We start from the raw sequence: 24,836 nt of genomic DNA on the forward strand, positions 1-24,836 counted from the left end.
CACTCAAAGAAAATGTTGAGTCTTTATTTTGCACAAGTCATTTTAGTGAACAATAAATTACCCCATTTCCTTTAGCTCCTCCTTTCAAAAGGTAGAATTAAGCCAATCTCAACATAGCTTATTCCTTTGACTTTTGATAGGTATTCAAAAATTGTATTTGTTTTAGTTTATTTTTTTACAGCTACAGTATAACAATAAAATGCCCCTTTAATGAATACGTTTAGGCATTCAATCGCCACATTCATTCCCCTTTTGCATCTTTGTGTGACCTGAAGAGCTGATGAAAACAATAGTACGTTCCAATATTAAATGTAACCAATGATGTTTAACCAAAATATAATCTATCCGCCCAGCAACAGTCAATGGCTGTAATATGGCTATTGCTAACTCAACGTTTTATATTACTGTTTATAGACCCCAATATGAACATGCAGTTCAAAATTTGCAGCTCACTTACACCAATTGTGGTAGAGATTCAGTGATAAAAAATAGTGTTTTAAAATAAAAATATTTAAAAATGCAATTTAATTATTTTTTAAAAAGTATTCAACTTTTTATGCAAACACTACTGTGATTGAGTTTTGAAAGAAAATAAAATAATAACAAAAAAAACAAACAAAACAAAACCCACAACCAGATTTTTTTCAGATTTCACGTTTAACTGAATTGTTCTCTATAAGATTTTGTTAAGCGGAGAAGGACTGGACAAGATCCCTTAGTAGCGACACTCAATCACCACATCCATTCTCTGTTTGCAAGTGTGAGACCTGACCAGCCCATGAACATGACAGTAATATCCGATACCAAATGTAACCAATGATGTTTAGCCAAAATATAATATATCCACCCAACAAACAGGATACCTTTACCTCCAATTAATAAACACACGCACAAAACACACACATCACCTCTCCTACCCCCCGACATAAAAGTCAGAGGGAAATGTCCACCAACACCATACTCCCTGCTCATTGTTCCATGTTACCCATAAGTAATGACAGTGTAAAATAAAAATAAAATAAAAAAAAAAAAGAGGACCTCAGATGCTGGCAACAAATCTGGGTATGGTAATCAGAAGATCGGGACTCAAAGGGTTTATGTACTCATCGGGCTCTTGCCCTGAGTTTCAGGTACAAACCCTTAACATTCACATATATGCAGCAAGAATACCAGGTAATTCTACAGATACAATTACACTGGAGTTCTTAGAAGATAAGAAAGTGCCGTTTAGAAGTGGTTTGTGTGCATTTGTAACGTACTTATGCCAGCTTTTGTTTGCCAAAATGGAATTAAGAAGGTGGCTTGGTATTCTTGGCTGGCCATGCATGGAGTGGCATGAGCCATGAATGCGGCTTAGAATTGTGCAAAACGTCAAAGGCTTTCTTAAACTTTTACTTAGAAGGAGCAAATGGGACTAGTCTGTGGAAACATGAAAACTTTAGCTCTTTACAACATACTAATCAAATAAATGCAATTAATTCTGTGCACTCGTATTTATACTGCATTTTATTTTTTCAACACAAAAAGTTAAACAGTTCCATAGGATAGAAAATTATAAAACAACAACAACAACAAAAAACAATGCAGACTTCCCCAAACATGATGTGAATTATACATTGAAACACAGTGCCACTTTCATGCAAATCAGCTTTTAATCTTTCTCCCAGTGGTTATCTGTCTAGTCTGTATAATAAGATTCAACCATTTTAATTTAGTTACCTACACATAAAAAAATAAGAAGGATAAAGCCAGCTCTGGTAATATACAACATTTTTACTTTATTGGTTTCAAACGCAATTCTCACCAGTGCAAGTTTTGTCGTACGTCTCTTTCCCGAATTATTATTCTACTAGTGCATTTCCTAATAATTTGCTGTAAGACCAAGCTGCACTGCATTAACTCATTAGTGTTTAAGGCACAGCTATGGCAGAGCTCCAACAGGGCAGAAACAAAACATTATTTATGTTCATATGAAGTGTGTGTCATCAGCTGTTGTGGTGCAATAAGATGTAAAACAAATATACAGTACTGCTAAATTCCATCAGTCTGATCATCTTGATTAAACAAAGACATGGATGTGACAGATGTCCTGTAATTAAAACAGTATGGACTGGATTTTCAAAAGGGCAAACTAGCAAATGTTGCAAATATTCACTTAGAATTATTCACTATTGCTAATGCTATCTTACTTGGGCTCAAAGGGACATATGCACAACATTAATTTTATTACATTACTTTTGCTCATGTGTTTTGCAATCCATCCAGTCCTCTTCAGTATAGCTCTACAAGAGGAGACTGGACGGATTCACTCCTCCAGCAATGAAGTTCATTGTCACGATTGGGCTCTCCAATTTAGGTAAGAGTGTGGTGGCCACAGGCGGTGTGTGGGAGGGGGCAATTTTATTAATTGGTTGGATGTTGTCCAAACCTGTTAAAAGGAAAGGAATATAAAAGCCTTGTTTGTTATATGGCCCAATGTTGCATAGAATATAGAATGTTAAGTTGTATTAAAGGATGTTTAGTAGTACTCAAGTCATAAGAAATTCTAGAGTTTGAACCAATATGGAGCACAATTATTTCTACTTTAGGGTATTATCCTAGGAAGCAGTCTATATCTAAACTGACTTATGGGAAAGCTGAATTTCCAGGAAAGTTTAGAATCAGACCTTGAAGGCTACCAGTACAATTTCATTGGACTATCCATTGCAGAAACAGGCCGATTAGCATATTAAAGCATCTTACTTTATTGAAACATCCATAATTTCATTCCGTAGTGCTACATTTCCTCAGGAGTAATGTTTCTGATAGGCACTCATTAACTCATACCAAAGCCAATGGACACCTATTAAGGTCTAATATTTTCTGCATTAATGCAGGGGTCAAAGCCAATGTCTATTAAAATTTGATGTGCAAATTTAAAACACAAAGGCTTGGACAGAATTGGATATATACCACATCTATTAGGTCTAATAGTCAACCCCACTTGATCTGGGTTGGATCAGATTTTTTAGCAAACGGCACAAATGATTGCAAGCACATTACACACTATGGGCAATGAACATCTAATTTCAAAACTATGGGCATTAATATGGAGTTGGTCCCCCACACATGTTGCTATAACAGCCTCCACTCTTCTGGGAAGGCTTTCTACTAGATTTTGGAACATTGTTGCAGGGATTCACAACCATTCTGCCACAAGAACCTTAGTGAGGTTGGCTGCTGTTGGGGGATAAGGCCTCACTCGTAGTCCTGTGTTCCAATTTATCCTAAAGGTTTTCAATGGGATTAAGGTCAGGACCCTGTAAAGGACAGTAAAGTTCTTCCACACCAAACTTGGGAAACTATTTTGTCGAAGGGCATCCCTTAGTTCACAGGGGTATTGTTATGCTGAAACAGAAAAGGGCCTTCCCCAAACTGTTGCCAAAAATTTGGAAGAACAATTCTCTAGAATTTCATTCTATGCTGTAGCATTAAGATTTCCTGTCACTGGAATTAAGGTGTATATTCAATTAGCTTCCAGGATCGCAGCTACGCATGACCACGTCCTTCCCGATACCACCACTTCACAGATTTCCCTTCACAACCCTATGGGGTGTGAAGGGAAATCTGCGATGTGACAGTACCGTAACTGTACTTTACGTGTGCGGCCGCGCAATGCCGCAATCTCAGAAGCTAATTGAACATGCCCCCAAGGGGCCCAGAAAATCATTTTATAGAGGGTGCTAGCAAAGCCATGTCTAATTACTCAATTGTTTACCATGACCAGGGGCCTGTGTGGAGTCTGTATGTTCTACAAGTGTTTGCATGGGTTTCTTCCAGGTGCTCCGGTTACCACACTCCAAAAACGTTATTTGGCTTCTGATAGGATTAACCCTAGTGTGTACGTGTCCATATGGTAAGGAATATAGACTGTAAGCTTCACTGGGGCCTGATCACCAGATAATAAAATCTAAGGGACCACATTGCTTGAAAGACGAGACTCCCCTAGTTTAAAAGAGAGACCCCTATAGTCCGACGGTGCCAGGATAAAGGAGAACAGGCACTTCCCCCATCCCCTGCACTACAGATTTTTGCTGCCAGTTCAATATCATTCCCCACTTCTTCTCCCAACAGGAAATAAAGGTGGGGGATGGGTATTATTTATATTACGTTATTCTTTTATATTACTTTGAACCCCTTCAGTGCTAAGGACAAGTGAGACGCCTCCTTAGATCTTTACGGCTATATATGGAGGACCATTCCCATTCATCTTTAGCAAGGGATTAAAAGATGATTTTCCTTTTTTGAACTGAGAGTATAATGTGCCCTTAGATCAAAATTATAATATTCTGGACACACAAGTGAAAATTTTTTATTTATTTGGATGAAATGCTGATACATATATAATGCAATTTCATTGAATGGAACATTCTGTTTTTTCTTATATGATTAATCTATTTTTTTACTAATTTTACATTGTGATATTTATATTGTCATTTAGAGTTTTCATGGCATTGAAGTAGTTTTTAATTTCAGAAAGTCATTTCATAGAGGGTGCCAGGAACAGTTTCATAAAATTCCTGGCTCCATAATCACAGATTATAAGCTGCTTCCTTGTCTTAACAGGAAATCCTGTTCCAACATGTGCCAAGGATGAGTGAACTCTATCATGATTCATACCTGCAAGAGATCCACAGAAACTGGGATCCAATAGGCACAGCTCTATTGAATCCAGTTTACATCAAACCCCTTAGTGAAAATAGGGAAGACCCTTAAAATAAGAATAAACTTAAGATCCAACTGAAAAAATGTTTAGGGGGAACACTGTCAATATTCTATGTTTTTCCTATAAATACCAAAAGAAAAAAATAGATGCAACTCAAATGTAACAACAAAAAAAAAGGTTTTGATCATGAATGGGATAACAGAAGGAAGAGATCTAGTAATAAAGTGGTTAATGTGAATGAAATAAGGCGAGATATAGCTCTGTGCAAAGCTCTAACAGACACCACATTGGTTGTCACAAAACAATAACAGTGAGAGAATATAAACTTAACATTGTGTTATTGCAACAATGATTACAACTTTGTGTTTTAATAATAAAAAGTAAATATTATATAGACTTTTTTAGATAATAGCTTTAATACTATAATAGCATGTGTTGTAGCTGGCAAGTATCATTTTAATGCATCTTCATCTGTCTCATGGGGGGTGCAAAATGTTATAGTGCGAGTTAGTATACTGAATCCATATCCTGTAAAACGTGCTTGGACTTATAGCTGTGCTCAAAATGATTCTCAACACTCAGATAAGCAGGGTGACCGGCTATGTAAACATAACACTTAGAATTAGGAAAGCTGCTAAATGCTCTCTTTGTGTAAAGTAAGAAGTAAAAGTCAGTGGTAAAAAAACACAATTATAAATTAGAAACTTTTGATTAATTGCATGGTGGACAAAATCTTTAAATATATAAATGTTAGAAAAATGGATTGGATCTCAAGATTACTTTCTAAAGTGGAGATTTTAAAATAGCCACGGGTCTCCCCATGGTGACATGGTCTGAGAGGACACGAGAATGTTTGCAAGAGTTTTGGAAGGCAACAAGGTATATTTTCAGGTTTAATGTAAATGATATAATGTATGTTATACATAAGTGTATATAGTACCGCTGCTTCACATATCACCCCCATATGGGACAACCCTCTGTTCCCTCCAGGTTGTACTCCGGGTCACTAAGTATTTGTATTAAATGTATTGGTAATCTCACTGATGGCTCATATATAGCCTCACAGGATGTTATTCAACAAAAGTACCCTTTGCTATACCAAAGCTATTTGAATATTCTCAAATTAGACATTTAATTCATTCACTCCACCCTAAGTTAGTTTTTTGCTTTTCTAACTCCATTTGAGTCAAACTGCCTATGAAACCCTTGCAGGTCTTACCCCCCTCCAGATGAAGAGACCTGGCAGGAGATTAGGGAGAGGATATCCTGTACCTCAATTTCCACAATTATTAAGGAAACCGCTTGCAAAGTGTACCATCGATGCTACTACTGTGTAATCCAAATAAAGTGAATAAAATAATTCCTATAACAGAACCAGCCTGCTGGAGGAATTGTGGCCACAGGGGAACTTTCTACCGTATTTGGTAGACCTGCCCAGAGATATCATTATTCTGTGACAAAATACACAAAAACCTCCACTCCATAATGGAAGCTGGGATTGCTAAGGACCCATGGGCTCCTCTCCTATCCACCTCAAAGTCTTTCTTGACACTCAACCAAACTTGTCTCCCATGTACTAGCAGCTGTCACATCAGCGATTGCTTTACCTGCTGAATGGAGGCAGACTGACCCACCTCCTCTTTCAGCAGTCAGGAACCGCATCTGGCATGTCACATGCATGGAAAAGATCACTTACTACCTCCAAGATAGACCGCACCTATTTAACAAAGTGTGGGCTCCCTGCTCACTATACCATCACCTAGAAACCAGCTATTGTGCTCTCTGGCTTTACTTGTACTTTCTGAGTTGCCCCAACTTTTTAAAATGTAATTTAGATCCATGTGTTACCATCTAAAAACTATGTTATGCCTATTCCGTGATTCTCCCATCCCTTTTCCCCTCTATGTTCCATGCTTTCCATCCCTCATCTAAATCCCGATTGTGCAATGCTATTGATTATTTCAAACTATTTTATATATTTGTTACAATATGTGGACTAACGCTTGTCTTTCCTATATTGTTTGTATTTAACAGATTTGTCCTTGCAAAGTAAAGCGTTTAAAAAGATTATACAGGTTTCTTAGACAGAACTTAAAATCTTGTTTTTATCTATATATTGTTAAACACTACTACTGTAATGTTTAACAGTAGTTGTAGCATATATATACAAATAAGTTTATATATGTTGATTTAATTAACTTTCATTTACAACCCAATGCTTCAAGGGTACAATTATTTAGGAATAAAGGAACCTTTTTTATTTTATCTGACAATATGCAAACACATTTTAATTACATGGTCAGTGTTAACATTATCCACATTTAAGAGAACTAAACAATTATTATTATTAATTAGCAGCAAACCCGGAGTACATTATTATTATTATCATAGATTTGTAAGGCGCCACTGTGCTCCGCGGCGCCGTACAGAAGGGAAAACAGTACATACATAAAACAGGGACATACAAGGTAAACAAAAAAAATTCAGACAAGAAAACAAAGGGTATGTTCACCTTGTTCATTAGAGAGCTTACATTCTAAGTGAAAGAGGGCTTAGTTCAAACAAGAGGAGTAAATGTGTTTCGCAATGGAGATTGGGATAGCTGTGAATAGTGTTAACGAGGATAAGGTCACCTCTGAAAAAGAGATGGGTTTTCAAAGAACATCTAAAGATTTGACGGTTGTGGGAAAGTCTGATTGAGCGTGGTAGGGAATTCCATAAGTGGGGAGCAGCACGGGAGAAGTCTTGTAGGCGGGAGTGAGAGGTGGTTACCAGAGATTAGAAAAGGCGCAGGTCAGAGGTAGATCTAAGAGGGCGGGAGGGAGAGTATTTTGATATGAGATTTGAAATGTATGCAGGGGTAGTGTTGTTGAAGGCTTTGTAGGTAAGGGTGAGTAAATTGAATTTGATTCTGGAGGACACAGGGAGCCAGTGTAGGGATTTGCAAAGTGCAGCAGATGTGGAGCGGTGAGAGAGGAAGATCAGTCTTGCAGCATTTAGGATGGATTGAAGTGTGGATATATGGGTGTCAGGAATGCCAGATAGCAGAAGGGTGCAATAGTCAAGACGGGGGATGATGAGAAAATGGATAAGAGTTTTAGTAGGATGTTACAGTACATACAAATTGTAGCAATTGCTAGACTCTTCACTTACCCCAAAGTAATGCTAATATGTGCCAAGTATTGATAACATTAGAATATGGAAGGTAGCCTCCGTTATGCCTCCCATCCATCCCTCTCTTGAAGGGAAAGTCCTTTATTTCGAGTTGTGGTACCCTAAGGTATTATGACTATATAACAATACACAGAGCTGCTCTAGGCATGTACACTAGTTTGCCTATGTGGCCTTTTGTCAGTCAATTATATAAACTTTTGGTTGGATACACTGATTCAAAAAGATGTGGCTTTCAATTCAACACAATATCTTCTACAGGACTGAAGGGCAGATACTAGTATTTCAATATCTCCAGCATGTAGCATGAGAATTTCTCATGATCACTGCGTACCCAAGTGGTGGTGGGGAATTTTTTCTTTTGTTCTAATAGTACCAAGCCATACTAGCTCAATTTGGGAGTACATTTCCTCCTTTAAAACAATCCCTAAGCCTATAATAAAATTTGGCTTAATAAGGAGGGCAACAAGTAATATACACAAACATGTATGTAACAGGTTAAGGCACTTACTAAAACTAAAAATATGAGATAAATATGTGATCATAGAGGGTATCTTTACCTACAAACTTCCTTTCAGTAATTCCATTGAAGGACAATGCAGTTAGCCTCTCCTAAATGGGAGATAGCTGATAACACATAAATAGTGTATCTTTACATTTGCTATGTAGACAAGTGCAGTGTCAGTCATCTAATGTTCTGTTCATTTATGGGAACTTTTACATATTTGTCTGCAAAGGTGATTAATAACTTCTTTGTACAAGGCAACTTGTGTTTTATGCTAAAAGGTCCTTTAAAGGTTAATCACCCAAAACTAAAAATTTAATTTTGGGTGGAATTCCATCATTCTGAAAGCCAGCCTGGGGTCTGGTGTCTCAGTTGACCCAGTAGGTCCACCCATGACCACCATGGTCCAGCTATGCTTCCTTTGCTCCGCTATGGCCGACTATTCCAAAGAAGCAGTGTGCTGTCAGCCAGAAGCAAGAAGCATGTCGCTGGACCATAGCAGACATGATAACAAACCCGGGTGGATTCAAAATCAAACGTTTACAGCTACTAATATATAATGCTTCTAGCATGTCTGTACAGGTGTCAGTAGGACTATAACAAATTCTAAGAAAGTTTAATTTTTGTTCCTAAAAAGTAAAGAACCATGAAATTCCAAATGCTATTATTCCTTGTCAGTGTAATATTTGTAACAAATTTGGGTTGTGTAGAAAATGGGCAATGTTTGGCACTACAGGTGTTGCTCAACTAGAACAGCTATACACCCAACCAACAGTTGTGACTTCTGAAACATGCAGGTTAGCAGCAATTTCAGTGTGTTATATTGTCTCTCTCCATCACTCCGCTGAGCCTTCAGACTTTTATTCTTGAAAAGGTCATACAAGATATAACAACAGAGCTGGAATACATACAATAGCCCTAGTATAAACAAAGATTCAAGTGTAGGAAACGGTTTTCAAGCAGACGTTTAAGGTCAAATGAAGATGAACGGAAATTGTCAGCCTGTAGTAAGAGTTATTTACCTGTCAGCTGACACTGACTGATCTTGTGTTCTGTGATATCACTCAGTGACTCAAACACCTGAAGGCAACTGTCACAGCTGTGAGCCGCTTCCTCCTCTAGTTCTTCCCCCTCCTCCTGCCTCTTCTTACAATCTGTCGCTTCACCATCTTCAGATTTATCGTCTAGTTTACAGTTGGGATCTGGAAGAAAAAAAAAGAAAGAAAGATTGGACCTATGAAAAACATTACAGGCAGTTCTAGATCAAGGGTTATTTACCAAACATAAAATATACCCAAAAAATTAAGATTACACACACAATGAATAACACCACAATCAGGGAACTAAGAATTTATATTTTATAACTAACTAAGACGACACTGAAAACAGATTATTATGTTTACTGTTACATGGTTTCTAAAATTGATAGCAAAACAATAACTGTATACATAAAATGTAAAGCTTAATCCATCACTAATAACATTAGATTAAACACACACAATAGGAAAGCAGAGTTACACATGTTTCATCTAAACATTACACAACAGAGGAAAAAGGTTTGCTTGACATTGTTCATTTCTGGGTCAATGTTGTGATCAGTGACTATTACTTGTTATAGTTATTATCCTATCTTATAGACAAGGACCTGTATACACAATTGTGACAGTCTGAAAGAGGAGACCCAACAATAGTTGGACCCATACCAAATTCAGCATCTAAGGGGTGTATTTACTAAACAGGGGGTTTGAAAAAGTGAAGATGTTGCCTATAGCAACCAATCAGATTACGGCTTTCATTTATTAAGTGCATTGTACAGAATGACAGCTAGAATCTGATTGGTTGCTATAGGCAACATCTCCACTTTTTCAAACCCGCAGTTTAGTAAAATATACCCCTAAGTGCCCACCTTAACCTATGATCAATTTACTCTAAATTACCTCATCTCTAAAACGACTGAAAACAACAGGTACACCTCATTTTCTGGCTTAAACAGGTAAATATATATATATATATATATATATATATATATATATATATATTAAATACATTTATGTAGATTATATATGTTCAAACGACACAAAGAGCTTTATAGTCAATTACAGCTTGTGTGCATCTGTGTCATTAAACACTGATCTAAACAAAACTGCAAGCCTCCAAGCCTGTCAGATCTGACATGGGTTTGCATAATAAGGTTAGAGAGTAATTAGGCTTTCATCCACTAAGCACTTCAGCTCCCAAATGGTGCAGCTTTGAATATAACAAACGAAGGAGTTGTGTGTCACCCTCTTTTATTAAGTGCAAGAATCAGAGAGGAGAAGAAATCTAGGAAGAAATCTTAAATAACTGAAACTACAATTCCATAGAAAACCATTTCACTTGCTCCATCAACAGACCACCCACATCCTAAAGGCAATGGGAGTTGGACACAGTCATAACAATAGGATAGATTACAAATTTGCATAAATATTACAAATATACCATCACAAAGGTATCCCCTTTGACCTTATGATTTTAAAAAATAAATCATAAAAGATCAAAACCAACTGAAATGACAAATGTAAATACAAAGATAAAAAGTGAAAAACTTAAATTCTGACAACTGCATACAGCATTTCCCCATCTATGGAGCATGTAATATATATCCTAAACGGTGCTGGGACAATAAAAGAACACAGGAGGTAGGCAACCCACGGCTGTCCAGCTGTTGTAGAACTAGAACTCCCAGTTTCTGGGACTTTTAGCTCCACCAAAGATTTAGCAATCGAAAACAAATTTATATACATCAATTTGTAATGTGTAATGATAGCATATAATAAAAAGGCTATTTAACAGATTGCCAAGCATTGGCGAAGACTGGTGATGAATCCCCTTTGAAATTTAATTGTGTGTAACAAAGCAAACGTGGGAGGGAATCAGAGTGTGAAACAAACAATGCTTTTTAGCGTAACTTAAGTACATACACTGCTTTCAATCCCCTTTAGCTATAGAATCAGGGAATACATTTACACTAATCTCACTTATCATAAAAAAAAAAAAAATCATTGAATAATTGTTAAGGCTGTTTCTTTATTGGCATAGCAGCCTATAATGTCACAACATAAATTATATGAGCAGCTATCTAGCTAGATATCTCAATTTAAAAAATGACAGATGTAACAACTTATTTTTAATATGCAATTTATTATATAAAAAAAAGTACAAAGATGTGCTACAAGATAATAGTTGGGGCATACGTTTGATATCATTTAGGGCCTGTGCAGTAATGCAGTGTCAGGTCATTATTCTTCGATCTATCTATTATTGTCTTGTTGTAAAGCGTCACAAGTGTGCAGCGCTGTACTTCGGGGTCTAGTCTTCTATTTAAGCATGAGCAGTTTTGTCTATGGGTATCCCAATAATGGTATGCTTGGGCCACACAAAAAAATAACGTAATTTTCTACTGCTTGAAAGGTGTTGACCACACAATATTCTTATTTAGCACATGAACCCCTCTGCTTCTAGTCGGCATGGTCATAATGGAGGTCTTAGGTCCAAGAAGGGCCCTATAATTCCAGAGAACCACCCCCTGCCAGTACTGGTAAGGGTCACTTCCAGGGAGCGCAAATTTTTGATGGACAACCATGGTTGCGCTGACTAGTAGGGGTTTATATTTAAAATAAGTTTATAGACATAATAATGTAACAGATGAATTGTTCTGCCCAATCTTGAATCTACTTTTCTTGTTCCTAATCCATTTCTTCAAGAGGTTCTAGTTAGCTATATATTAGTGGCGTCATGGAACATGGTTATGTCCTCACTAAAGAGTTCACAGAAGCCACAAGTGGCTGCTAAAACAGGAATGCCACCACCAATGGCAAATACAATAATGGGACTGTATAACTGTACAAGCAACCGAAAATTATAAAACATATGCCCATTAAAGCACCATCATTTGTCTATTATTTTCTCCCAATGTTCCCTGTAGTCCACCTATGAAATAAGTTCAAACACCTCAAAAGTAGTGGCAGCAAATAATAAAAAACTCCTCTTAAAAGTCTAGATCAGACCATTTTTTTTAACTGCTAACAAATAGGAAAAACCTGTGTATAGGCACAGATCATAGAAATGAGCTAAGAAATGCAAATCAAAATGCAAGGTTTTATTTCATTACAAGGAAAACAAATTTTAAAGTTCATATTTTAAGGACTTCATTTTCAATATTGGAAATGCTGTTGTGGAGGGTGAATTGTCTTACAATTTATCGAAGAAGAAAACAGTACAGAGAATAATTTAGAAACTCTACACTGCAGGCTTCCATGTTTTGGATACATGTATAAAACTGCCAATGTACATGATAATATGTGATTTCAGCATGTTTTGTGCAACGTATGCATTTTCCGCATGCTATGCCAACATAAGAATGGACATAATGCATACAGAGAAGGCAAAGCACGCAGGGCACTGGTCCAGTGTTAGCAATGAAGCTTTTGTCTTAATGTAATACAATTATGCCCTGTTACAGCAAAATGCTGAGTGCTGTGACTTATGTCATCTATTACTGGCCCAAGAACTTGGCTTTTGTCAGACCGACCACCCACCAATATAGTTGCACCCAAAAGTAGTGCATGTGATACAGATAATACCAGACATGTGGACATTAACCAGACACTTGGATAAGGTAAATTGATATAATTGTGTGAATTAGTTGATTTTCAGCACGGGTGAAGTGCTGATGGTTTCTATGGCTGAAGTCTTATGATTTGCCCCAATTTCTATTAAACCTTAAATATAGCAAAAAATAAACAAAAAAACTAACAAACATAAATAGAACACCACACTATAGGGATATTGGGGACTAAAGATCTGTCCCATATCCAGTCCTTATTCTTATCATTTATGTCTACAGCAGACCTGGGGCTATAAAAGCATCTAATAAAACACCTACGCCCCTTTACAGTTTTGTTATCTTATAGACATGTATTTGGATGATGTTAAAATTACACCCCATCAATGTGATCTGATCCATAAACATATGTAGCAACACAGCATGGTCAGAGTTTGAATGTACTCCCCGTGTTTGCGTGGGTTTCCTCCCACATTCCAAAAAACATACTAGTAGGTTAATTGGCTGCTATCAAATTGACCTTAGTCTCTGCTTGTCTGTCTGTGTGTGTGTATGTTAGGGAATTTAGATTATAAGCTCCTATGGAGCAGGGACTGATGTGAGCGAGTTCTTTGTACAGCGCTGCAGAATTAGTAGCGCTATATAAATAGCTGCTGCTGATGATGATGGTCATATCCTAAAAATACCTGCTATATGTGTAAGGACAGGTAAGATTACATTGTCCATTTCAATAGAACCACCTTGGTCAGCACGTATGGTTTACATTGATCAGATGGCACAGAGCTAAAGAAATGTCAACTACAGGAAATGGATTTAAAAAAATAAATACAAATTAAAAACCAAATCAGTATATAAAAAAATTGATTGGCATTTAAAAAGGGAAGCTGTTGTCTACCATTGTATTCTCAAAATGGCTACTGCCACTAGGTGTGGACAATATTAGTTCACAAGAAACCCTGTGTCTCAGTGATGTGCCACGTCCTAGTTAATTGATAGGTAGCACAGTTATGAATATTGGTTCAGCTCTTAAAATGACTGCCTCTAAAGGTATGTTTGTTATGGTTGTGCTTTTCAATAAGCATTTTAAATACAAGAATATCTGCTAGAAATACTAATATTCAAATGAAAAAAAAACAGACTGAAATATTTATAAAATACCTAACATTAAAAGGAATACAAAGAGCTTGCCAGCAATGAATTCATGGGCTACACTTTATAGAGAGATACTATTACAACATGGTACCCACCATGGGTTAATAGGTCCTCATCCTGGTGACAACAATAGGTCAAGCAAAACTACATGCTTTCTTTAAAGACCTTAGACAACTTCAATTAGATAAACAAGTATTTGTTCAGCTATTCAAAAATGTTAAAAGATGCAAAGGAAAATGGCTTTAATGGGAGATCAACTTGTATCCTCACTACAGCACTGCTGGTCGATCTAGAAACCACTTGGAATGTTGTGATAAATAAGACAACCATTCCTTTTTCTTTGCTGGTGTTGTCAATACAAATAAAGATTTTGTGGCAATTACTGATAAGTACGAATGAGTCAAGGTTGTATTAAAACCATTGCGGAAGGAGAGAGAAGCCAATGTAATCGATTTTCAGAAGGTCACTTTCTCCTGCTTCAACCTATTCCTTTATTCCTTCTAAGAAAGTCAATGCCCTAACTGTACATCAAGTGCTTTTCTCAGAGCCACAATGTACATTTACATAAGGGTTTTAAGCTCTTGCATTGTTCTACCTCAAAATTAAAAGTAGACAATAATTGAGAAAAACAAAACACAATAACCAACCCCCCCCCTTTCCACTAATAACCCTTCTAGAGGCAAAAAAAAAAAAGTTTACCTTCCCAGGCTCAGAGTATACACGTTCTTACAATGGGACAGATATTATTAGTTAAAATAACATATGTGTGGCATGTACTTTTGGTAGCAGAACTTCCTAAATACTTTGAAAATGTAGGTGCTGTAGTTTGTGTCTATACATTAGGTACATTAGGGCAGCTTTCACTAAGCTCTCTTACAGATATAGTACAAGAGTAATGTTTTCTATTAGCATAACTTGTTCAGTATTAGGATATTAGAGTAATTATCACTTCAGGGTTATTTGTGAAGACTTTACCCCAAAAAAAAAGAAAAAGTCTGTGACCTTTGCTTTTGACACAATATGCAAAAGACAGATAAATTAAAGAAAGTTGTCTAAAAATGAGGAGAGACTTCAGGAAGCCATGCCAGGTGTTGGGTGGACTGCACTTTCAATCACAAGCAAGAACTCTACCAATTTAATTATATCAATATTTCAACCTATTTGTAATATAAATCATTTTCTATTTTGGTAAACACATAAAATGTTTAGGTACATTTGTGTTTGAATATATATATATATATATATATATATATATATATATATATATATATGTCACGAACACATTTTATTTGTTTTGGACTTGGCACAGTAATTCCTGTGTTTGATCTCCTTTATATACAGCGGGTTGTTCAGAGCTTAAGCATTCCAGGCAACAACAAGTATGCTTTAATTGAGGTACGGTTACCAGTGTTGCCATACAGTGAATAAGTCTCATTAGTTAAAACTAGTTGGCTAATTTCCGCTCCATTCACAACTTTCTCTAAGACACTGTAAGATGTTTAGAACAGAGTGCCCTGTGCTTAAGCTCCTCCCCAACACACAGAGTAAACAAGGAACAAATTAATTAGAACCTCTTACAGAAGGACTTGTATTAAAGCTGCATTGCCACCTTGGGGTATATTTACAAAACTGGGGGTTTGAAGAGTGGAAATGTTGCCTATAGCAACCAATCAGATTCCAGCTGTCAATTTGTAGAATGTACTAAATAAATGATAACTAGAATATGATTGGTTGCTATAGGCAACATCTCCACTTTTCAAATCCAAACTTTAGTAAATACACCTCCTAGTATTCTTTTTCCTAAGGAAGCCCATCTCCTTAGCTAAAGGCCCAGGGCTGGCAGCTGTTTTTTTCCCCAGGGCTTGTCATTCTTTCACAGCCCTAGATGGAAATTTGGGCATTTCAAGAGATTGGGACTTGTAATTGGCTGCCGGAGGGTGTGTGTTAGCGGGAGGACCATTTAAAAAGGTGGTTAACAAAAAATTAGATTGCTGGTTGTAGACTTTTTCCAGGAGTTACGGTTAAGGGCCAAAGTAGGAAAAATTTTACTTATGTGGTAGAGCAGATTTAAAAGTTGCCATAAACATGGATTCTAATGACAATACTTTATGTGACTTTCACAAAAGATATGGGTCAAAGATTTTCTCCACTCAACACCAGCAAAACATTCTATACTGTTTTGTTCCCTTAGCCACAGTGCTTTATTGAAAGGAGAAAAACTACATACAGCTGCCTAGCAGCAGGAGGCATTAAATAATGAAGTGTTGTGTGCACTTGACTTGCCTTGAAATATTTAAATGTTACTCCTCATCTAGGACTGCATTGACATACCAAATGGTTAAAATAATCTAACTTAAGTACAAATATAAGTTGGTTCTAACAATCAAACTCCTATAAAAAGAAAAAAAAAAGTTCCTCAGCTGTAATGGAAAAAGAACAGTTGTAATTAGGGTAAAACTAATTGTGTGTCATTTATAGGGATAGAGGAATTGTTCATGAACCTTTTGATCTCTTACAATCTTAGTTCTGGTAACATTATTGTTTTACAGTATATACACTTATTGGAGGGATTAAACATAGTAGGAAGAAAATAAGAGTTTCAGATGACTGTGGAAGTCCTTTGTATCAAGACTGATTTATATATGTAACCAGGGCAGTAGAACTTGATGCCATTCAAATAAGGTAAATTAGCAAAGCCTCTATTGAAATACCTATATATTGCCTTCTTCTCCTCTGTTTTAAAGTCTAGGAAAAATACAACATATTCAGGGAAAAGTCATGTTCATCTTTGCAGCGTGCACAATTCATCAACAGGCTCAGAAGTCACATATGTTTGCCAATTATCCTCTGCACTTATATCCTGCTTTGGTCTCCTTTAGCTTGGTGTACTCTGACATTATCAGCGCTTCTTTTTATATTACAATGTTAAATGCAGCAACTTTTTGCAAAAATGCTATTTGACAAATTTGCAATCTCTTTTTAAGATTATAAATAAAAATTTGCACACAAACTGTTCTTTTACAGCCTCATAGAATGCTGTGTACATTTTTTTATAGAACATTTAACTGTTTTCCTTAAAGAATATCATGTAAAGAGCATTAACTGATAGTTTTCCTTCATTTAACCAAGTTTTACTCAATGGATGTGTATTTGAGGGCACACTCATACCAAAAAGAGAATACAGAGATGTGAATAATTCTTCACCCATGTCTTCACTTTTAAGTACATTTCTATAATATTTATATGTGCAATAAGAAACTGCATATACACCTGTAATTAAATCTGTGCTTTAGCTGCATTATAATGAACAGGAAACAAATCACCTAGAAATGTTCTCTAAAGTCTTACCAAATGACCTACAAATAAATTTTAAGACATTCATTAATGTTGTAAACCCACTGAATAAATTTAAATGAACTGCAAAATCAATTACAAAGTGTTATTTTCAAAACAGAATCATGCAACAATTAAGATCAAATATTTTGAGCAGCATATAATTTTTATATGCTTACTAAAACCTTATTGAAGTCCCAAAGGGCAAATAAAAAGGACAATTATTCTAATAATGTCACAATAACAAAGAGAGGGAGAAACTATTCCAAAAATAAACTGGTCAACTGTAATGTAAATAATGGACAGCAGATGCCTTCAGAGCAAGAAATATTGCACAGTACCACAGATTTGTTTTGAGATTCTTCTACATAGAGGTTACATTTAAAGTCAAACAAGTTAATTGAGGTCATACAAAGGAAGCATATGGGAAGAAAAGTAGCATCACCAACTGAGTACTTAGCTGGGCAATTACAGATGCTTGCTGAAATTTAATAAGCATTTTTTTATTTATTTTTGCATAAGAAGAGATCAACATGGACCAAGGGCAGTGCTAGATCAGCAACAAGCATTGATACAGAAAAACTGGTGTAAAAATACTATATAGTGTCAAATCCTATGACTGCAGCAATAGATTCCAGATAACACACACAATTAGCTTATCAGTGACAGCAGAGTTATGATGTAATAGGATGACATGCATCCCATATGCCTCTGCTCTCCTCTCCATCCACACTGTTCCTCTTCTGGGTATGAGATATAAGTGAATAATCCCCATTTGGCTTCTAAAATTACAATAGTATTCACCTTGGATTGCAGGGCATACTGGGACCTCAGCCTTTGAAAGCCACATATTTCCTAAAAGCACAGTGGCTAAGTGGCTAGCACTTCTGTCTCACAGCACTGGGGTCATGAGTTAAATTCCCGACCATGGCCTTATCTGTGTGGAGTTTGTATGTTATCCCCGTGTTTGCGTGGGTTTCCTCTGGGTGCTCCGGTTTCCTCCCACATTCCAAAAACATACTGGTAGGTTAATTGGCTGCTATCAAAATTGACCCTAGTCTGTCTCTCTCTGTGTCTCTGTGTATGTTAGGGAATTTAGACTGTAAGCTCCAATGGGGCAGGGACTGATGTGAATGAGTTCTCTGTACAGCGCTGCGGAATCAGTGGCGCTATATAAATAAATGGTGATGATGATAATGAACACCATTGTATGGAAAGTTGGTGGGAAGGGAACCGTTCATTGTTGTTACTGCAACAAAGGGACTCGCCTGTTGCATTAGGCTCTACCTATCAAAAGATGTTTTTCCAATTTTTAGACATTTGTGCCACAATGGTTACTTTATCTGGGACAAATGCTTTCATAATTTAACTGTATGATACAGCTAGATTGCACTTCATGAGTGTAAAAATTCAAAGATTGGCAAGAGGGATGGGGTAAACATATTATTTTGGTCAATCTGGGAAATGTGTGAAAAGCATACGGCCCACGATGCTCCATTGCCTGGAGCTTAGGCCAATTAGAGTTCTTCCATCAGATCCAGTTCCAGAGCCTTTGTTGATAAATAATCTTCCAGATTTTGAAAATTCAATAGTGTTCAGGCAAGCGCACTGCACATCAGTATCGTTACATTCTTCATGAATATTGTGCCTCTTGTCTTGTAACCCTCTCTGGAATTTATTTAACAAGAACACTAGCAGAGAGACTATACTCACAATTGATACATGGCTGGACCGCTAATGAATTAGATAACAAGTTGAGGGGTTAATGAATCTCTTTCCAACTATTTCTGTATGGAACTGGTTGGCAAAAAAAAAACATAATAAAAAAAAAATAATCCCAGATAAACTGAGAACTCATGTGGCTATAATTATTAACAGACGAGGGTTTTTTTTTTCTGCAGCTCCGTGGTGAACTGAGCCTCTGTCGTGGCCTGTTCCCAACAGTGTCCATTGCAAAACAACTGCCTCATTAAACCTCTGCAGCAAGATTAATATGCCGTAGCTGCACTACATTTATAACTTGCTACTCTATAAAAAGCACATTTAATCATGAGAGCCAGACCTGAGATACAAAAGTACAACTATAAAAACTTCTGCCAGAAGAATGCTCACCTCACTGCGAACTGCTCTCATACAGTGTATAAAATGTATTTTATTTTTTTAAATATACACCTATCACATCTTTATTTTAAAACCTGACTGGAGGCAAAAATTCCACCCATCATGCACTGGAGCCTTTTAAAAATCATAGCCAGAGGTAGGAAACGTGTAGAAAATAGCCATTTGGAAGAAGTATTCCCAAGAATATTTCAAACAGCAGCACAGCCATTTTAGGACATTTTGTTGCCTAATATGTAAGCAAGTTTTCCTCAAATTCAGCTGATATGACACAGCTTAAATTTAGATGTATAACCAATCTGGTTATCAGATGATTTCTTTGTTTATTAAGGCTGGGGGGACTAATTTTTTCAGGGATTTATCAGGAAAATATTGTTCTGTAGCAGACACTGCAGTCTGGCTTTCTTGCTCTGCACTAGGTCGTTTTATGCCATATGGACCTCAGCCTGTAGACTGAAAGGAACATTACATGGGAAGGTATTTTCTCCACCAACATAAATGTACACCATAATTACAATTTTCATATCTCCTCATTCTCAACTTGTCTTTGAACTGAAGCATGCAAATCTCAGAAACACCTTTTAGTAAGTAGTGCTCCTATTGTATCGTTATTTGCAAGAAAACCTTACTAACACGAAGGGACGCAACTAGAACTTTGCTAGCTACATTTTGAATAGGCCTTTAAAGGTTTTGTAGTGAGGGATGTGCTCCTTTACCTTACATAGCTGACCGCTAGCCTGTTCTCCTTCCACTGCATGTCGCTCTGCGCTTACTGCTCAGAGAGAAAAGATACGACAGTGTTCCCAAACCCTCTAAGCAGAATTTTATTTTGGATCCCTAGAAACATTAAACTTCCAGATGACCGTAGACACCTCAGTCTTCCCCTTAGAGGGAGCAAAACCTGGAGCGGCACAGGGGTGGCAGCTATACAGGGCATGGCAGCTGAGGGGCACTGTAGCAGCTGCTATCGCATAGCTATTTCCTTGCATACATGAATGACTATTCCTATAAATGTAGTAGAAAGGTGAAAGCTATTGTGTAAATAAAAGGGTTTTCACTAGAAGATAAAAGCAAACAAACATGTTATTAGAGGCTTAAACGTAATGGTACTGTGTAAAATGAAACACACACAGATCAGCAACATTAAAAACACTGACAAGTGGAGTGAATAACATTGATTACCTAATTACAATGGCCTCTGTCAAGAGGTGGGATATATTAGGCAGCAAGTGAACAGTCAGTTCTTGAAGTTAAGGTGTTGGAAGGAGGAAAAATAGGCAAGCGTAAGGATCTGAGCGAGTTTGAAAAGGGTCAAATTATGATGGCTAGAACACTGGGTCAGAGCATCTGCAAAATAGAAGATCTTGTGGGGTGTTCCCAGTATGCAGTAGTTAGTACCTATCAAAAGTGGTCCAAGGAAGGACAACCAGTGAATCGGTGACAGGGTGATGGGTGTCCATGGTTCATTGATGAGCGTTGTTTACCCGGGGAAGAGATGGCACCAGGATGCACTATGGGAAAAGTCAGTGGAAGCAATGTAATGCACTGGGCAATGTTCTGCTGAGAAACCTTGGGTCCTGGCTTTCATGTGGACATTACTTTGACACATACCACCTACTTAAACATGGTTGCAGACCAAGTACACCCCTTCATGGCAGCACTATTCCCTGATGGCAGTGGCCAACGCGTTTCAATTTTAATAAATCTTTATCAAGGCAGGGATTTATTGAAATTGAAATGCGTTGGCAGGAGGCGGTGACTAAGAGGAGACACACAGACTGAACTGTTGTAAACTCAGCCCCAAGTGTTTGGAGTACGTGGTGTTAACCAGCCGGCTACCCGATCTGCGGAGAGGAACAAAAGGTTTCCCTACATGCTCATCTTACACAGGGTAAGGGTCCAACTTTATCAGTGATGTCAGCTGTTCTTCTCCGACGGAGTTTTTATGTGTTTTTACATTGAGTGGAGTGTTTTGCATATATTAAATACGTTTTATTGGGATAATGCACCATCTGTAGCATCTTTTTCTTTTTGGTATTAACTATCAAGAGATGGTATCTAGATAACAGCTCCAATATTACTGAAAACTTCCTATGTGCTTTGGATCAGAGATCTCCCCCGTGTAAGTTTACAATTCAGAAGGGATTGATTGGTTGCACATGGTGGTGATAAGTTAAAGCTAATACCACATGGGTGTTTTATGGTGCTTGATCGTGTCAAATCATATATTTAACACATTATGATACAATCTTTCCATTTATTTTTATATAGGAACATCGGTGGAATCTAATACCGGATTTATATCACCGCTACGTGGATTCCTAAACTTTGAGAGCGCAGGAACATTGAAGGCGTCTTTTTTCTGGACAGTGTGATTCTGGACTTGTGTGACTATGGAATTTCACTATATGAGATACTTTAAATTTAAGATTCTATTTCTGTGTTTTTGAGAGCATATTAGATCACCAGCGCCATATCTGTTTACTTATATATATGTTAAATCTTGGCGATGTTGGAGACAACAGGATTGGGCGAAGGACTGAATGTGGGAAATTAAATTAAAGGCAAGAGTCAATGATAACCACTAGGCAGCGCGCAAGGGGAACAGGGGAGACGGTGACACCAACAACCTTAAGGGAGATGGAATGAGATGTGGCACTAGGACTTGGAAAGATGATAAGCTCAGTCTTAAATATATTTAACTTGTGATAGTGTCCAACCATCCAGGTGGAGATGGCAGAGAGGCAGTAGTACACATGAGAGAGGACAGAAGAAACGAGTTCAGGTGAGGAAAAGCACATTAGAGTGTATTCGGCATAGAGGTGATATTAGAGGTCGAAGGAGCAGAAGAGATGACCAAGAGAGGAGGTGTGATGAGAGAAAAGGAATGGGCAAAGAACAGAGCCTAGGGGAACCACAACAGATAGAGGAAGAGGAGGGGAGCAGGCACCAGAGAAAGACACTGAAGGAATGATCAGAGAGGTAAGGAGGTAAACCAGGAAAGGACCGTGTAGCGAAGGCCTAGTGAATGGTGTAATGGAGGAAAGACTGGACAACAGTGACAAAGTGGCAGAGAGGTAAAGGATCAAGAGCAGGGAGACATGGTCCTCAAGAGTAGATCAGTCAACTTGAAGAGAACAGTCTTGGTGGAGTGGAGAGGATAGAAGCCTGATTGTAAGGGATCAAGGAGAGAGTGAATGTTGAAAAAAGTGTGTTAAACAACTGTAGACTGGACAGCAATGGGAGTAGCGATGGCTTCTTGACAATGGAAGTGATAAGTGCAAGTTTGAAAACAAAAGAAAAGATGCTATTGGAAGGGGGCAGGTTGAAAAGGTGGGCTAGGTGACTGCAAATGAAAACATCACAGGAAACCATTATAAAAATAAAAATATTAGACTCAGAGCCTACTTGCTATTCAAGAAACTTGTGGGGATGCCAAACCACATTATACCCGACATCGCTGGTGGAGACAAACCGTCCATACAGCTATACTGAAGAGGTGTAGACAGATCATATATTTGTAAGGTGCCACAACAGTTGAATAACAATGAATACAAAACACAAAATAAACTAAAGAGGTTCAAATCTGAGAGGTACAGCTGTGATCTCCTGCCAAATGAGCCCATCTAAACGTGACTCAGCTCATGGCTTCAGATGTCAAAGAGGGCACACATTGGTGTAGTTTACCAGTTTTGATAAATGTCATAATGTATTTGTATCAAAGAGCTGGTATAGTCATTAGTAACCAGACATTTGTTTTCATTTTCTACTGCACTAGAAAAAAACAGAATCTGATTGGTTGCTATGGGTAACACCACCTTTACTGCAGTGTTACCTGTAGAACATTGTCATAAACCGCTACCACTGTGGTACACATGTGATAAATGTGGGTGGAGACAACAACAACAAGCGAAGAAAATGCCATATCATGTGTCATTCTCCAAAATTAACAATTTAAAAAGATTCCACCTTTTATGGAGAGAGCCTGATATTCAGAATAGCTTACTATCAAAATTACATTTTATGTAGTGGTGAAGCATGTAGCTAATGTAGTATTACAGCAACAACATGAGCTTTTTTTAATCCCAAGAGTGTCCCAAACCTTACTAATAGCAAAACAAATGGTAGATCATAATGCCTTGCACAGTACTCTTCACACATTTCCTTTTGTGACTACACATGCATCAAATATATCATTTAAATGATAAAGATAACTAAAATACATAAAACTCAGCCCAAAAAAAAAGGGGCACATTGAAGCAACTGTAGTTCATGACACTCTATCCCCCACACGAATTGTGTGAACTCCTAAAAATAGTCCTGATGCCTTCACCTACTTAAGACTACCTCAGGTTATGCTCGGCCACATGCAAATTTTTCACAAGACCAAACCAGAGAAGTTCTAATGAAGGTAAGGGGAGCATTTGACCTTGACTTAGCATTCCTAGTATTGGTTAGGAGGATATTGGAATTTGGAGGATACCTCAAAAATGTACCCAGTACCTAACAGGTAAAATAGGGTGATTTGTACAAAGGGAAAAGAAAACCTTTTTCCCTTCCACAGCTCTCAATAAAATCTGGGAAATATGCAAGTTACACCCTCGGGTCACACAGAGCGTAAGAGTAAGAGGAGCTAACACCAAGGCCACAAGGCTGAAGGAGGGCACAGGATAATGAATGTTTTAGATTAACTTGGTTAAAGTTGAGGGCTAGGGGGCGCAAGTTTCCCTTTTCTATGGGCACACACATATCCTACCCTGCATAATCCTAGTCATGCATACAATAATCTAAAGGGGTCACGCCATGCAATAAAAGTGGATTTATTTTGATTTTTTTTTTTTTTAAATAAAAATAAAAATAAAAAATAAAAGGAAAAGAAAATTCAAATTTTACCAATAAGACTATCCTAGAAATATTATATATTCTGTGAAAATATGCATGAAAAAATATACTTTATTGTACACTATAAATTCTGTTTTTCATAACTTTTTTCCACATCAAGAGTGAACAGAATTTATCTATTTTTATGGATTACAGTGAATCACATATAACCATATACATTGTTTCATATATAGGATCACAGAATATATATTTAAAGTATAGTTGTATTGATGACATTTGAATACAATTCATATGGTTTTTATTTCTTTGTATGGTACACTTGAAAATGAGGTTGGATATTGAAGAGATTTACAGTGCTTGAAGATTTGGTGTGGGTGACACTTTGGTATATTTTAGGCTGCATCTGT

The 24,836-nt window shown here is 37.2% G+C and overlaps 1 protein-coding gene across 7 annotated transcripts in view; it reads right to left on the reverse strand.

The window, feature by feature from the left end:
- Positions 1-24,836, reverse strand: part of ZNF521 (zinc finger protein 521) — a 271,133-nt gene that overhangs the window by 230,421 nt on the left and 15,876 nt on the right. For all 7 annotated transcript variants that reach the window (XM_075213446.1, XM_075213441.1, XM_075213445.1 and 4 more), the window contains one exon: positions 9,404-9,583. Coding sequence is in view for 6 of the 7 variants with exons in the window: in XM_075213441.1 (XP_075069542.1) it covers positions 9,404-9,583 (180 nt within the window). In the remaining variant the exon portion in view is untranslated. The remainder of the gene's footprint in view (positions 1-9,403; positions 9,584-24,836) is intronic.

This window comes from Mixophyes fleayi, chromosome 5, assembly GCF_038048845.1.
Source record: "Mixophyes fleayi isolate aMixFle1 chromosome 5, aMixFle1.hap1, whole genome shotgun sequence".
NCBI classification, from domain to species: Eukaryota; Metazoa; Chordata; class Amphibia; order Anura; family Limnodynastidae; genus Mixophyes; species Mixophyes fleayi.